The sequence below is a fragment of the Amphiura filiformis genome, chromosome 13, assembly GCF_039555335.1.
Source record: "Amphiura filiformis chromosome 13, Afil_fr2py, whole genome shotgun sequence".
Lineage (NCBI taxonomy): Eukaryota > Metazoa > Echinodermata > Ophiuroidea > Amphilepidida > Amphiuridae > Amphiura > Amphiura filiformis.
The window spans coordinates 50,324,372-50,342,016 of record NC_092640.1 but is presented as its reverse complement, the minus strand read 5'-3'; the positions used below and the strand labels follow the sequence as shown (position 1 = coordinate 50,342,016).

The following is a 17,645-nucleotide window of genomic DNA, read 5'->3' as shown; positions in this document are numbered from 1 at the left end:
TAATATATTTCTGCTAGATATCATATGTAACATATTATCGATTTTTCGTCATCAAACATTCGTTAGAAGTTAAACATTACTGATACAGTCTAATACTCGCAGTCTGCATACGACTTAACGTGGTCTGGAATTTATATGTCTGTTTAAACAGTGTAATCACAGTTTGCTTTACGAGTATGCTGATTATGAATACTAAGATTGTTGTTCACAATGCATTCAAGAATCTTCAACATTTGCGGCTTGAAGTGGCATTATTTAGTGTATTTTTCTGAGCACTTTGTTAACAAAATAAAATAATGGCTTAATCAATCTAGTCATTACAATAGAAAGAAAATGGACTAATTCGGGTCTTTAATATTATTTTGTCTTCGTCCAAAGCAAGATGTTATTAAGGGTATTGAACTATTGAACGCAAAGTTGTATAACTCTTCCTACACCGCCGCACGACGTGCTGACAGGTTTCTGAAAGTGTTGCTAGAAATAAACACGCTAATTTAATGCACATGATAGGGAAGCCTGATTACCTTGAAAAAGCCGAGTTGGGTATTCAGTGAAAATATTTAGTGTGTAAAAACTGTGGCATCCGATTTATAAATCGCGTCATAATTGATTTGGCTTAGAACATGTAGAAGGAAGAGTAATTCTTATTCTTATTTTTATTTATTTTTTTTTTTTTGGTGAAAATAAAGACTGGGAAAATTGTTAGATATATAAAAATCCATAAGGCTCCACTAACAATTACTTTTTCTAGCAATCTAATCTTTTTAAAGATTTTAGGAAAAAAATTAAAAAATTGATAAAACTAACTTCTGAGGCCCTATTGACAGGATGAAGAATTTTGGTGTTAAGTGGAAAAATCCATCGCCTCTTAGCAAGACTTATCTCAGTGACATTCAAAATGGGACGTAAGCCCATTCGGAACCAAACACCGAAATATACCTATCGATACTTCCACATGTTATTGCACTGGTAATGTCATGGATGCTGTATAATACACTTGGGACGCAGAAAACACTCAATTATCAATTATACATCCATCCCAACACATTGATGTTTAACAGGTAAAATCCCTATTATGGTTTTAATTCTATTCCCGGTATGTAGGAGTTCAAATTTCAATATGACAGCTCCTGAAGCGCTGGCTGAGTGGTCTAAGGTGCTATGTTATGTCACTATTCCGACAGGTATGTTCAAAAGGCAAGGTGCGTCGGTTCATCCGATGCCAAACTTGTTTCTTATTTGAAAATTTACATTTTAGGTAAATCGGACTTGGTGAATTTATGCACGGCGTAGGGTGGAGTGAACACTTCAAGATGTTTTCATAACAAGTGACGAGGACATCAGTTGGTGGGGCGATTTCTTCAGTAGCATGTCGTCTTTAGCACACTTGCAGACGCGTTGTTAGACATTTTTCGCCGGTTTAGACAAAGCAAAATGGTGCTGATACAATACAATTATGTGATCACAGCGTGGTTATTACTGCTCAATTTTTCACCATATGCTGTAACGTTTGCAAACCAATATGATCCACACGTTTATCCATCGAAAGGACCTTTCTTTGAAGGATGGTATGCAAGAATAATTGACACCGAAAATTCGAGATCATTCGGGGTTCTTTTTGGTCGAGTTCTACCAGCATCGCCTACATCATCGACATCATCATTATCTACCACATACCTGTCGTTTGTGAGAAGCAAAGGTGTTAATCAATCAATGGAGGTATGAATAGTTGCTCTGATATAATAATCATAGTGCACTTATGTCCACGGCAAATTTGCCGTGACCTTTCCAGCCATAAACCCGCTTAGTGACGATTACACCGAGATATGCAGTACTAAACCATTATAGTAATCGATTGTCCGACACAAATTTATTACCACGTGATAATATTAATCCACTTTGTAACTATACGCCACATTTAATTAATTAATTACTAATTAATTAGATAATTATGACTGATGAGACTTAGAAAATGAAAGAGAACATCATTAAAAATATATGTGCCTATTTTCAAAAAATGACCAAAAATCACTATACGCCACTATGGAATACAGCCGACGAATTTTTGGAAATAAGGGCTAAAAACATGCATTTTTAGGGTGTTTTTCGAATGCTGTGACAATCAAGCCCAAAGACTTGTACCAAGACTAATTTCAGTCAATGCAGTCTAATTTTTGGAAAAGATAACCGATAATTTAATTAAAGAAACACAAAAAAGTGAAAATTATAGCAAAACTTTGGCATATACTCAAGATTTTGAATGCTTAGACTTGTTCCAAGTCTTTGATTTTTGTGACTCGATTGTCACAAAATATGCCGAAATGCATGTTTTTGGCTCTTTTTTCAAGAAATGGTGATTTTTTCTTCTTTTATTGCTAGTTAGGACTAACTAAATGATTAGGATATAGCTATGTTTCATTTGGCAGAACTTGATAATATTTTTTTAATCCTAACAAATTAGTGCTTTATTTTTCTGGAATATTGAGTAGTTCGTCTCATATATTTACAACACAACACTACCAGTAGGGTTCAATTGCCTATTGTGAGTGCCCCTGGGTGTGTTGTGTGCATACATGTAGTTAACAATAACTGCATGGTAGTGGTGGACTCAAACATTACAGTGACGTACATGAGCGTTAAAGACAGAATAGTAGATGTCGGCCTCAGGTCTATTTTGTTTCATTTCGTGTTTAGAAAATATATTATCATAAGCTTTAAAATGGTATATCATTTGACTTCAAACGATATCCAGAAGCGGGTTATGGTTTGTTGAACATTGCTTCTTCAACGGTTAGGCCAAAAAATGGATTTACTCTAAGCTCGCGTGCGCATTTGTAAAATCGCGCGATTTGAAAATAAAAGAAATGCGACATTTTTTTATTTAAAAAAATAATAATTTTCTTACGTCGGCGAAAATCATTTTTTTTTGTTCTCAAAATAATGTTTTTGTGTGACTATGGAACTTTATTTTCATTGCTAGATTGTTTATTTACTTTGAAACATCGTTGTAAAGATGATATAAATTCAACAAAATATCAAGCTTTCACAATACTCTCGCTTGAAAATGGAAAATTAAACAGTTGTTGTCCATATTTTGTGTATAAACAAAAAAGTAATCACTTCCGCTGATTTTATTTGTTGTCAAAATCAACCCTAAATATTTTAAATGATCTACATAAATCATGAATACGTGAAAACATTAATTTGGAATTTTTGAAGGATTATGATGTGAGAAAATAAAGTCCAATTGAGTGAAAATAAACTCGCAGTGAACAAGACAGGTATCAATCCAAGATGGCCGCCTACAGTAGTAACATACGCGCCACACCTCGAGATTTTGTGTCAGAGCAGGCGTAAAATAAATTAAAAATATTGATAGTTTGCATGTCATTTCTTACAAAGATATGGACATGTTTTATCAACAATATTCCCAACATTCTATTTAGTGAACGTAAGGCTAAAATTTCACCCAATAATATGAGAAAATATGAGTTTTTACAACTCAAGTGAGACTACTTTTTTAAGCTTCTGGTAACGAATATCGGATACCTTGACGTGTATTCACTGTTATGAAAGATTAAAATCGCACCTTGTTAACTTGCATATCCTCGTGTAAAGCCCCCCATTTTCGGTCATTTTCATCAAAAAGGGTGGCACTATACTCGCGTGAGTACGGAAGTTCCAAGTCAAAAAAAAATCGCATTTCGCATTTGTTTTCAGTCAGAATTAATAGGTAAATTTTCCGGGAAAATTTTCTGGACACGTGACACCCATGGGTGCAGACATATTAGCATTATGGAATGTGACCCCGAGCACAGCGGGTGTTCTTCCAATGTATTTGAATAGGAAGAATTCCTCCTTTGAGGCAAAATAAGTTAATAATGTTATGGTAAGAGTTTCCGCAGATAATTTTTTTTTTCCGTAGATAGATAATTTTGAAATTACGTTTTGATGATATTGTGAAAAAATTAAGATAACATAATATTCAATAAGTTTGCAATGCACAAATTTCTATCAACATTGCGGTCAAAAATACTATTCCAATTCAAAAATTTTAAGACTTGAATAGCGAGGTCACCGCCGGGGGTCAGGGATCAGGCTCGAGGTTACACTCACATTGATACGCATTGGTCACGTGTCCTATTAATGTTGACTGGTTTTCATTCATTCATTCATTCACTTTATTTATACACGATTTACATGTTCAAAAATATGTGTTCTTCCACACGTCCGTGGTGTAAAACATTAAACATAAAAACAAGATTAAAAGATAGATATATAAAAGAACATTATTATATACAGGTTATTACAAAACATGATAAGATATCGTTTTATCAAAAACAATTATCTTACAGATGTAAAGAACTTTAAGAAAAAATACATAAATCTTAAAATAATTCAAAGTTAAATTTACAATTTTTCAAAATAATAACACCAAAAACAATAATTACACAAATAATATCTAGTTAAAACATAAAACATATTGAGATGGATTGCATTTAAAAATAATGTTTGTTAAGTAACCTGTTTTGAAATTGCGAAATATTGCACGCTTGTTTAGTCAAATCAGGAAAAGCATTCCAGCATATTGCACCTTTATACGATAATGACCTTTTCTTGAACTCTGTTCTGGGTTTTGGTATGAGAACGTTTTTGTGGCCCCTTAGATTGTATCCAGAATCTCTTATAGAAAATCTATTTGTCAGATAGGAAGGCACATGGTTATTCATTATTTTATACATAGTACTTGCAATGTGATTTTCATGCCTTTCTCTTAAATTGTGCCACGTCATAGTGCTTAATGCTACCTACCGTCGCAGATTCAAATCGACCAACACCAGTAGAGACTGTAGCAGCTCTGTTTTGGACTCTTTGGAACTTATGAAAAGAAGATTGGTTGCATGTACCCCATATAACATTACAGTAATCAAAGTGATGTGCAACGATGGTCTTATATAACACATCGAGTGTCTTGAATGGAATAAGTGGCCTTGCTTTATTATGATAGTACAAGCCTGGTTTTATCTTCTGTTTTCAAACCACTCGTGATCGCGTAGGACACTTGTGCTGGCGACGCGTTCGTTAGCACCCCGGCGACCTCCGCGTTGCCGTTAGCACCCCATGCATGGCATCTCCAATACGTGTGTCAATTTGTAATTCGCGGGATCTTATTTTGGCTCTGTAGCGTGTAAACCCGGGCGTGTAAATTTGGCTGGTCCGATTTTTACAGAGAGGGACCTGAAATGATCTTTATTTTTTACTTTGCATACCAGGTCATTGACATATTTCCAGATGAAGAAAACATATCAGTAACAGTACGAGGTGGGAGCCAAATCACAGGGGATCCCGACGACCCGTCGCCTCCGTATTTTGAATGGGTGGCAAGACCTTATGGGTATTTCAACGTCACACCAAATGGGACAGTATTTGACTTTGAAGCTCAGGGAATTCGGTTTAGCGGGAGCTTTGGAAAACCAGTGGCGTGGGGACCAAATGGAGAAGGTAAGAATTGGTAACATTTCTAACCAAATATGAACATCCAGGGCACAATTGACTGAAGTGTTATTTTCAAGTGGTAAAAAGGTTTGCATACTACCGGTAATAATAGTATGTCTAAAAAATGTGCACGTGGAAAGCGCCATCATTGGCAATTACAAAATATTGTTGTGACATGATGTATTAACGTCAAGGGAGTAGTCCTAGCTTTCAAATTCCGTTTGTTTCATTCATTGTGGTTTCAGCAATCAAGAGATCTGCTTCACTAACCATTGTTGCGATATTACCCTTTTGCTGTTAACTAAACATATCACGAGATTAAAGCAAGCACATTAAACAGAATAAACGGGATTTGAAAGTTACGATTGCGCCCTTGACGTTGATGTAAGTATCATGTCAAAACAGTATTTTCTAATTGCCAAAGTGGGCGCTTTTTACTTGCAGGTATTTAATAAAGAAAACATTTTGTCAGAAGTATCAATACATATATGATTTGATAGCTGTTATTATTGCCTATAATTCAGAAAAAGGAAAATGATGTTCCGATTAAAAAAATAAATATAAATGAAACAAAACAAGAACATGCAAACATTTGGTAATTTGTTCCGTGTAAAATGTTTGTGCTATATCATCGTAAATATTCACAATTGAAACAACAATGTGCAACTTAGTGGTGACGTTTTATCCAAAAATAAACGGTTTGAACAAAATAACTATAGTGTGCGTTTTCTTTTTGAAAGTGGTATAGAATGATTGTGTGTTTAATTATACAGGTCCTGAAGGATGGTTGAAGGACATCCCTTTTGTGCCGCTGCATTGGTTTGTCTACAGTCTAGCAACATCTGGTAACTACACATGGGTCAACCAAGAATCATCCGAGAACTTTCAAGGCCAAGCTACTGTGCATCAAGAAAAGAATTGGGGCGACTCTTTTCCACCTTCCTGGATTTGGACCCAAGGTGTGAATGAAAAACAGAACACGGCCTATGCCGGGTCGTTTGGAGTTGTCAATTTTGGTCCTGTCGGTGTTCCCGCTCACCTGTACGGATATCGGAACTTCAAGAAAAACATTACCTTAAATTTTCGACCAGACAACTCTTACGTCACGAAATCAATATATGGGTGCTACGGCAAAGTTGCATTTACGATAACAAGTTTGACTCATAAAATAGAGTTAAATATTGTTACTCCTACGTCAACTCTTGATAAGTGTCTTCTTGGACCGACTGTGAAAGGGTTCGCGCCCATTTGTGTGGAAAGTTACGTTGCTAGCACAGAGACAACAGTGTATAAACTGGGTGGCAGTGGTTATACGAAGATAGATTACAGTGTGTTTGAGAATGCTGCACTAGAATTTGGTGGTGGATATATATGTCCATCTGGACCATGTGAATAGAATTAAGCACGACCATTGATGATGAAAAAAGTCACTTAGTCTCGAGCCCAGACTGCATGTGGTTGTTGCTAACATACAGTCTTGAAACTTAAAGAATCTAGTTGATTATCATTGACAAAATGATTTTGACTGACGTCAACCGTTTACTATGTTAACATCGTCATAATTGGTCAATTCGCTGACATGTAATGTACGTTAGTATTCATTGGCTACTGGTTCAAACCTAGGCTCATACACCTATTAAGGGTTTACATTAACGCACACACTTATATATTATTACCATTATTATTATTATTCATGAATATTCAAACATTTTAAATTAGTAACGCTTTTTGATAAAGTGATTAAGATGTATTCACCTTTATTATTGAGGTATTTAATCAATTGAAAAAATACAGAAAACTATTGTTGGCACAGGTATAAACACACTCGTTATATTGACATTCTGATAATAGTTCATGGTCAATTGGAATAGCTACACTACTCGTGTCAATCTAGATTGATATGAAACCACACAACACGTATGATGCTCGATATCACTGCAACAGAGTGAAGTTTAAAATCCAATGCGTCTACGCGATGATGTTACAATGCACCGAGCGTTATGCATCTTCTTTTATCTTTCTTTTTTTTTTACAAGACATTTGCGATCTTTGCGATCTAACGCTCTGCCCTTAAACATTATAATGTAAACCGGTTTGAGGCTATTTCCGGCATAAAGTGCTATATAAATATCTACATAATTTGCCACCCCATCCCCCCCCCCCCTGGCGGGGACTTTTCAATGGGACTTACACTTCGAAGCATGCGTATTGAAATATAGCAACGGTGGATTGATCCAAAATCTTTTCAAAAGTGGTGCAACACAATCACTACTCCCTATTTCAGACATATCGAATTGCATTCTGAATACGAAGAATGTCTTTCTGATATCAAATAATTTTCATTTTTGATATTCACGATATAATACAAATTCAATTCGATATGTCTGACGTGCTCTAATGTCCCACAATAAATACTGTCCAAACGTTCATACACCATCCCTTAAGTGAGATGGTGTGTAAATTGACTTCATTGTTACGTTTGTGGCATCATGCTTCTCATTTCAAGAAGTAATAATAGGTGCGGTCAATCACACTCATGTTTGTCAATAAAGGTTGGATAAGTCAATTATATGCAACACTTGTGCTTCAAGTGGGCAATCTTACTCATGTCTCTCATTTAACTAGGCAGGATAGGCCTACATCAGGTCCGAACGCAAGTTTGATGTCATTCGATCTATATTAATGTGACATTTAAAAAAGGACCCCTGTCTCTTCTCATCTCGCTTTTTCTCTTTCTAGTCTGTCTGTCTCTCCCTCCCCAACTTTCACCTGTGTCATCTTTTGGATTATGTGGATATCTGGATTATATTGGATGTTGTATTTCCTTTACCCTTCTCCCACTCTCACTGTTTTAGCAGGAGGCCTGTGATCAACGTGGACAAATTAAAATAAACGGAATAGACTCCTCCCTGCTCTACTTGCCCTGCTCTCTTCTCTCGATCTCCTCTCCTCTCCACTCCTCTCCTCTCTTCTCCTTTCCTCTCCTCTCCTCTCCTCCCCTCTCCTCTCCTCTCCTCTCTCCTCCTCTCCTCTCCTGACAGGAATGACAATTATTACACATTTAAAACTGATTTGAGTCTGGCAATTTTGCCTGAAGCAATTATCAGATTACCAATTCTCTGGTGTTGCATTTTACCAAGTTTAAGGTGTATTTGGGACGAACAAAATTCCCCGTTTCATCTCTACGTGACCGATATGTGCGCGATTGCACGAACAAGTATACGTAATTCTTGGCAACACTGATTACTAGTGATTAATTTATATTTATACGGTGGGCTATTTTCACGAGCCACTCCCGCCTAGACGGAAGTATCTTTACACCCAACGCAAGTCAATTGAAGCCGTACAATACTGATCGATACTTCACAGTAATGTGCGCTGGTATTGTGGATGCTGTATCGTACACTTGGAGCACAGAAAACGAATTATTATTAAATATTAATTTGGGGAAACACATTATTGTTTTAACAGGTAAAATCCTGAAGCATTGCCTTAATATTGTTTTTAATTCTATTCCCGGTATGTTTAAATTTTAAAGTTTAAATTTCAAGATGCCTGCTCATAAAGCGGTGACAGAATGGTCTAAGGCGCTACTTGTTCAATATAAAGCAAGGTGCGTGGGTTGGAGTCTATTCGGTGCCAAACTTGTTTCCGTACTGAAAATTTTCATTTTAGGTAAATCGGGTTCGGTAATTGTATGCAGGGCGTAGGGAGGTGTGACTGCTTCCTTTATATTTTCATAACAAGTGCTGTACAGTTCAAACACATTCACGAGGAAATCACTTCGTGGGGCGACTTCTTCAGTCACCTGCAGATACCTCTTATGTTGCTTAACATCCTTCGCTTGTCTAGACGAAGCAAAATGGTTCCAGTACATTACAATCGTGTGCTCACAGGGTGGTTAATACTACTGCTCCACTTTTCACCATATGCTGTAACGTTTGCAAACCAATATGACCCACACGTTTATCCATCGCAAGGACCTTTCTTTGAAGGGTGGTATGCCAGAGTAATTGACGCCGATAACTCGAGATCATTCGGGGTTATTTTTGCCCGAGTTCTACCAGCATCGACTACATCATCGACGTCATCATTGTCTACCACATACCTGTCGTTTGTGAGAAGCAAAGGTGTCAATCAATCAATGGAGGTATGCATAGTTAATCAATATTATCTTACCAATAATATTTTTGTGACGGGGTACTTTGGTTCTCATACCTTTAGTGACGCACATGAGCCTTTAATACGAAACAACAGGGGATTCGCATCAGTCTTCTTAGTTGTATAGTTCTTCGTCTTCTATTTCTATTACCTCTTAGGACTACGTCTTTTGAATGGGTATTTCGTGATTTTACTAGCCCCTTTTATGGTGTGGGTCAAAAGATATCCATGAAGAAAAAACAATCTTGTTTTCAAAAATGTCAGTTAATTCGGACACTGAATTTGTAGATCATTACTTGTCCCTTAAAATAACGTTAATATTACCAGGTGAGCTCTAAATACATGTCTGTACGTCAAGTATTGTGGCGAACGTGTCATTACACTCAGTGTCCGATCGGAGGTCAACCAAACACAGAAGGGCAAAGTCTCTTAATCGGAATCTTAATGGGTAGTACCAGGTCACATACCATCCACAATTCAAAGCCAGAACAGCATTATCCCAGCAAACACAAAACGTGTTCGACATCATTCGCAAAAGGTTATAAAAAGTTGTCAGAAAACGTCTAAATGTTGGGTTATATAAAGGGTATATTAAGAGTATAAAACGTTTTCATAACCTTAAATAACCTTTGATAATCTACTGCTCAGCAAACAAAAATGTTTTACAGAATACGTTTAAATGTCAGGTTATAAAAACGTTTTAATAACATTCCAAAAATATTCTTTAAAAAACTTGATACAAAACATTCTAAACAGAATGTTATTTTAGGGTTGAAAAAATATTTTGCGAAAAATGTTTGCCCAAAATATTTTTAATAACGTTTTAAAAATGTTTTCATGACCTTTATATAACCCGACATTTAAATGTTATTAATAGGTTTTGAATTTGAAAAAAAACATTTTAAGAATATTTCTGTGTTTGCTGGGTTCAAATATTTTAACATAATGTTATTTAAGCATTGACACAATATTTGGCAAACAATTTATCAAAAATAGTTTACAATTACATTTGTTGAAAACATTTAAAAATATTGTTGTAGTGTGTTTTCCTACAAAACGTTTTAAAACGTTATCATGACCTTTATATAACCCGACATTTTAATGTTATTAAAACGTTTTTACCTAAACCAAAAGCCAAAATATAACTTATTTAAAACGTGTTTGTGTTTGCTGGGATGTCCATTTTTGGCCAAAATGAGTTAAGTCCACAATTAGGTATGTTTATGAATAATATTTCTTTGGTAGGAGTGACTAAGTCCAATAGTGAAGAAAAAGGGCGCAATATCAATGTCAATATTCTTGAAGATATTCATCAGGACTGTTCATGGTAAACTGATATTTGTAAATTCATACAACTAGTCGAAACATTTCCACTTACTTGCAGACGTTTCGGAAACTCACAATTTCCTTTATCGATGCTATTGTTGCAGTGACGATCTGTGTACAGCAGATGATTTTTGCTGCTTAGCAACCGAGTTGCCAGTTGATTTTTCTTCAGCTATCAGATCGTCAAAGACGTGACTCAAGTTGTATTGCCCCTCGTCTCTATTCATGGTTTTTCCCCGCTTTCTGATGGTGATCGCCTCCTTTATCCATCTCTTATATATATCACTCTCTTTGCCTACGATTCTAGCCTCCTCCCAATTGATGACGTGATTTTTGTCTACTACGTGGTCGGTAATGGCCGATTTATGAACTACCGATCGAGATGCCTGTCAGAAAAATCATCTGCTGTACACAGATCGTCACTGCAACAATATCATCAATAAAGGAAACTGCGAGTTTCCGAAACGTCGGCAAGTAAGTGGAAATGTTTGGACTAGTTGTATGAATTTACAAATATCAATAAATGTCAATACTTTATGTCATATATTAACTTTCAAACTCGCTTTTCTCAGAGTGACATTTTTGGACCTTGACCGTTTCTAAAGCCATCGAAATATTGATAATGCAAATGAAGTGGGCAATAACAACTATTTCAAATAGTCACTATCGCTGCATATATCATTACAATATATTATACGGGTATGATCATTTTAAGCTTGAACCGAGAAACATTTTTTAATTTATTCTTTGTCTTTCAAAAGGTGTGTTTTATATCAATCGATGGATGTCACGGCAAAGTTGCATTGACCATAACAAGTTTGACTTATAAAAAAGAGTTAAATATTGTTACTCCTAAGTCTACTCTTGATAAGTGTATTCTTGGACTGACTGTGAAAGGGATCGCGCCCACGATTTTCCTTCTATAATTCTGTGATTTGTACTTAAATTTCGAAGCATTTGTGACTAACACCGTTCTCAATCTCATTTTCCTGGTTGGATCCACGTGGGTTGGATCATTAATTTTACTTTACAGGTAATTGACATATTTCCGAATGAAGAAAATATATCAGTAACAGTACGAGGTGGGAGTCAAATCACAAGGGATCCAGACGACCTGTCGCCTCCTTATTTTGAGTGGGTGGCAAGGCCTTATGGGTATTTCAACGTTACACGAAATGGGACAGTATTTGACTTTGAAGCTCAGGGAATTCGGTTTGAGGGGAGGTTTGGGAAGCCAGTACCTTGGGGACCAAATGGAGAAGGTAAGAATTGAATACATGAATACAAAACCCACCCAAGTCCATGGGAAGTGATTTTGAGAGAAAACCCTGTGTATCATTTTAATTCCTTCAGTTAGATTTACCTGGTCAATATGGTAAGTTTTACGTGCACATGAGTGGATTAACCTGTATTAGGAATGACGATTAGCATTTCAGGGACTTCGTGGGATTCATTTTAAATTTTGGACTTGGGTGTTTTTTTTAATCATAATACAAAATAAAGCACACAGGTATGTATAATGTTGATAAGCATTCTGCCACTTTTTTCAAAAGTCACTCTCTAGCAATGAATGTGTTACAAGTGAACTTTTATACATACTGGATTTCAATCAATGTGTTACAAGACTCAAATCATGGAATTGGGTGATTCTTTCATACATGCTATTTTTCACATGCTCAGTAGACACAGAGAATACATATGACAGGCCTATGTATAGCAACAATTTCCCATGCATAACTCAATTTGGCCAAAGTATGGACTTGGGTGGGTTTTGTATTCATATATTCAATTGTTAACATTAATAATCAAATAGGAACGGCCAAGTATTGTTGACATGTTTACAATATGGAGAAAGCCACGTTTATTGCCGTTAAGTAAATCGATGAATAAAAGTATATACATAATATATACAACATTAAACTCAAAAGTAACAGTATAGATACATCTGTAATGAATTTAATGGCTGTTAGTATTGCCTGCGCTCGTACAATCTAGTAAGCGGTAAAACGCTAATAAAATGAAAAAACTTAGAACTTGCAAAAATTGCCTTAATTTTTCGTAAATGAACTTTGTCAATAATTAATCGATAAATAATCAATAATTTTCACATGCATTAAACATTACACGATTCAATATCATTGAGTTGGAACCAAATTAATATGTGCGAATTACTGTTGTCGATTCACCCAGGGGATTTTCATAAAACGAAAGCAACTGTATAAACTAATGGTTTGAAACAAAATAACTATATGTGGGGTTACTTTCCGAGAATGGGGCAGAATGTTGATTGTTTGTTGAATTCTACAGGTCCTGAAGGATGGCTGGAGAACATGCCGTTTGTGCCTTTACACTGGTTTGTATACAGTCTAGCGACATCTGGTAACTACACATGGGCCAATAAAGAATCATCTGAGAACTATCAAGGTCAAGCTACCATGCATCAAGAAAAGAACTGGGGCCACTCATTTCCGCCTTCATGGATTTGGACCCAAGCCGTGAATCAGAACACGGCCTATTCCGGGTCGTTTGGAGTTGTCAATTTTGGTCCCTCGGTATTCCTGCTCTGCTGTATGGATATCGGAACTTCAAGAAAAACCTAACTTTAAATTTTCGACCAGACAACTCGTACGTCACGAAATCATTAGATGGGTGCCAAGGCAAAGTTGCATTGACGATAACAAGTTTGACTCATAAAATAGAGTTAAATATTTTTACTCCTAGGTCTACTCTTGATAAGTGTATTCTTGGACCGACTGTGAAAGGGTTCGCGCCAATTTGTGTGGAAAGTTACGTTGCTAGTACAGAGACAACGGTGTATAAACTGGGTGGCAGTGGTTATACAAAGATAGATTATAGTGTGTTTGAGAATGCTGCACTAGAATTTGGTGGTGGATATATATGTCCATCTGGACCATGTATATAAAATTAAATACGACCAGACCATCATAATTTAATAGTTTGTCTTAAAGCCCTGCTCATCTTTACGGACATCGGAACTTCAAGAAAAACATCACCTTAAATTTCAGACCAGACAACTCTTACGTCACGAAATCAATATATGGGTGCCAAGGCAAAGTTAAATTCACGATAAAAAGTTTGACTCATAAAATAGAGTTAAATATTGTTACACCTAGGTATACTCTTGATAAGTGTCTTCTTGGGCCGACTGTGAAAGGGTTCGTGGAAAGTTACAAGGCTAGTGCTGAGAGAACGGTGTATAAACTGGGTGGCAGTGGATATACAAAGATAGATTATAGCGTATTTGAGAACGCAGCACTAGAATTTGGCGGCGAATATATGCCCATCTGGACCATGTATATAGAAATAGATACGACAAGACCATTTATTGACATTTACGACTTTGGCTATTTTTAAGTCGATGTCAGACGTGAGCCTGGTGGATTTAAAACAATTTAATTACAGCATCAATGCTGCTGGAATAACTTGCTAAAAGCGAGTGATTTAACTGATGCGGGGGGGGAGACAAAGTATTAAATTAATATGGATTCAATGATGATGAGCAAAACTTCATTATTGTATTGCTGACGAATACAAAGAAATAAGAAATCCTGCAAAAATAAACAGAAATATTTCAAAGAAAATATAAACTGAAACCAAAATATACATAATGTGGCAAACTGATACGGTAAACGTTTTGCGACTAAAAATCTTTTACCATAAATATTTTTTATGCCAGTTTTTTTTTAAACTTTTTTTATGATAAACTTTTCTGATTCTGGAAATCCATTTAAAGTTGGATCTGTGTGTGCCGGTGAGTGTGGTGGCGGAGTGGTGGGTGGGGTGTGTGGGTCGGGGTGTGTGTGGGGGGGAATTCTTAACCATACATGGGTTAATTTTCCTGGTATACCATCTTTTTGACCTGATAGATAGCTTGAGATCCGTCCAAAGCTGGATCTGTGTGCGGTGTGTTTGAAGAGAAATTTAATCTTATCTGGTTGTTCATACCATCTTTTTAACCTGAAGAATATCGTGAGAATGATTGGGATAAACTGTTACTGCTCATATACAGACTGTAACGAAAAAATTACAATCGGAGCTTCATTACAATAAAAAAAATTAAGAAAAAAAAAGACACTAGCGTAAATGTTAATGTTTCATACAATAAAGGGCTCGGATAGCGACGTTTTCACGGTTTTTTTTGGGGGGGGTCGGAGAGCACATCAGACATATCGAATTCCGAGAAATGTCACATTTTAAATTTAACAGTCCTCGAAGTAAATTATAAATCGACGAAAAGCCGTCCATCATATGACCTTTCGTATCGAAGATATAATTATATTGTTTTCCCAAAAATGTACATGTAGGTTATTTGGGGAAAAATGTATCTTCAATTGATGCTCAGCTTTTCATCCCAGCTACATACACTTTAAGCACATATCATTAGATTTATAAACTATACTTCGAGGACTATAAGATAATTTTATCAAAAATATCAAAAATATCAATTTTTTATAATTTGCCATAACATTTGTATTATATCACGAATTTCAAAAAATCAAACTTATTTAATATCAGAAGGACAAGGACATTCCTCGTATTCAGAATGCAATTCGATATGGCAGATGTGATCTCATGTTCCACAAAAATCTGTGCAAACGTTGCTATCCGATCTTTTACGTAATATCATTATTAAGTACAATGTACCCTATTCATTTATGTAATCTAAGCAGAACTGCAGCTTAAGGTTAAATACCATTAATAGGCCTGGGCGATACATTAAAATACGACGAGTAACTATTTGTTTTCATGGCATTCGAAAAGACTGCATTAAAATCGCTAAAATTGATCAAGTTATATAGCCAAAAAGTACTTTTTTAGAGTTTGATGCTTCAAAATGGTACATTTTCTCTCATTATATGACATTTTTGTTGTAATAGTACCAAGATTCATACGCACGGCTTCGGTTTTTAGTAAATATTCGCCCTATCATATTGTAACTTTCAGCTTCGAGGGCGCACTGTCATTTTAAGGTGTTTACGGTTCAGTGCGTTAAAACAAGAAAAGTCTCAGGTCAACCTATGTTGAATTTTTGATCATTTGGCATCTAAATCATATAGTTTCACCTGATATTAGTGGCATTGAACTGTGAGAGTTCTGAATATGAGAAAATTCCACCCGAAATTAGGCATTTCCCATTGAAACCCGTGTAATACATAATTAGTGGTATTTAACCTTAAGTGATCTACGCAAATTAAGTGGAGTCATTCAATACCGTATATATGTAAGGGCAAAGTTGAAGCAGAGAAACTATTCACGCATGACGCTTTTCAACTCACATACAGCTTGCTAACATTAACGGGAACGTTAAACATTACGTTCAACTTTATTTGGTTCTACGCTGATCTTCGCTTTAATATAGGACGCGCGCATGAATTGTGTTCAATGTTTTATACCATTATATTTTAGTTCTTGAAATTACAAAACTCTCCTGACTCAAAGCTCTGCGACTACGAAAGAACACCGAGTGAAACAATGACGAAGATCCTACTTGTGCCTATTTCGGTGATTGTTGGCAGTGGTGCTGTTGTTCTATGTAAGTATATGCATAGAACTATTACTATTTCTCTTTTTAATTAGAAAATATAAAATAGTATAAGAGTACATTTCCTGTAAATTGTTTTCATTTATTTGCAATAAATGTTTCAACCATTCTATCCTTTCCCTACTTCCCTTTAACCATGCTAACCATGACATCATTCTGTCATTTGGATTTGTTGTACATGCGATATAGTATAGATAAATATAGATTGATTAATAGACAGGTAGCACAGGCGCGGATCCAGGCATGGGCACACCGGGCCCATGCCTCCCCTTTTCGTGGGTTCTAAAAAAAATACTATTTTAACTTTCTTACATTTTTGTTGGAAAAAGATATAAACCGCTTTGTTTTGCTTTTCATTTACATTATGTACCTGTTTTATCGAATATAATTTGCATCGCATTTTGATCATGATGATCAACAACCTCCCACAGTAGCGTATCCAGGCAGTGGCACACCCCGCCCCCCCTTTTTTTTTCGTGCTAAAAATTAAATTGCTATGAAAAACAGAAAATAATCATTTATAAAAACTGCGCCGGGTAGTGAACTTATTTACATCGCTTATAATAGTTAAAAATATCCATGAAATAGCCTCAATGTGGCCTTTATTTTGAATTTGTCTAATTACTGAAGGAGCACTTCCACCTCAGAGACCACTGACATGGATAAAGAAGTGTACGTTTTGGCAACTGTTTTGGACACCCGTACACTTATTGACCTCTTATTATAAGCAAAGATAACAATAATTAATGGTCCATGATTCATTTTCAAATGCTCAGAGGGACACTCCTCCCTCTAAAAAGTCCATTTTGACTTCCTTTTTGGACACCCGAACACTTCTTTGCAAAAATGGATTACATTGGCTTTAATATTTTTATAAAAAGTTTACTATTCTGAGTGGCACATCCCCATCAGACACCCCCTGCATTGGGCAAAAGCGCGACGCGATTCAAAAAGATAGCTGCAAAACGCTGTGGCGGATTTAAGGGAAAAAACAGGGCCCTGTCAGCAAATTAGCGCATGGCCCAATTAGACCAGGCTGTAGATGAGCTAGGTGTCACTTGGAGCGTAAACTTATCCCATATGGTTTTTCTAGATCAGA

The 17,645-nt window shown here is 36.0% G+C and overlaps 2 protein-coding genes across 2 annotated transcripts; both read left to right on the top strand.

Annotated features, from left to right (window-relative positions):
* The first annotated feature begins 1,339 nt into the window (after window positions 1-1,339).
* LOC140167323 (uncharacterized) lies at window positions 1,340-7,186 on the top strand. The gene is made up of 3 exons (XM_072190649.1): window positions 1,340-1,719; window positions 5,274-5,502; window positions 6,270-7,186. Exons 1-3 carry the CDS (start codon window positions 1,435-1,437, stop codon window positions 6,890-6,892), a joined length of 1,137 nt encoding a protein of 378 aa, XP_072046750.1. The 5' UTR covers window positions 1,340-1,434; the 3' UTR covers window positions 6,893-7,186.
* A 2,172-nt stretch (window positions 7,187-9,358) lies between these two features.
* On the top strand, window positions 9,359-13,906 carry LOC140167739 (uncharacterized). The gene is given in 4 exon segments (XM_072191034.1): window positions 9,359-9,646; window positions 12,017-12,245; window positions 13,291-13,524; window positions 13,527-13,906. Coding segments are annotated over 4 exon segments (1,131 nt in total).
* The last annotated feature ends 3,739 nt before the right edge of the window (window positions 13,907-17,645 follow it).

What these genes read in the sequence shown, in the direction of transcription:
- LOC140167323 (XM_072190649.1), top strand. Translation starts at nt 1,435, where the DNA reads ATGGTGCTGATACAATACAATTATGTGATCACAGCGTGGTTATTACTG. An exon ending in GTGTTAATCAATCAATGGAG is followed by an intron (nt 1,720 to 5,273) that starts GTATGAATAGTT and finishes TTTGCATACCAG; the next exon opens with GTCATTGACATATTTCCAGA. An exon ending in GTGGGGACCAAATGGAGAAG is followed by an intron (nt 5,503 to 6,269) that starts GTAAGAATTGGT and finishes TTAATTATACAG; the next exon opens with GTCCTGAAGGATGGTTGAAG.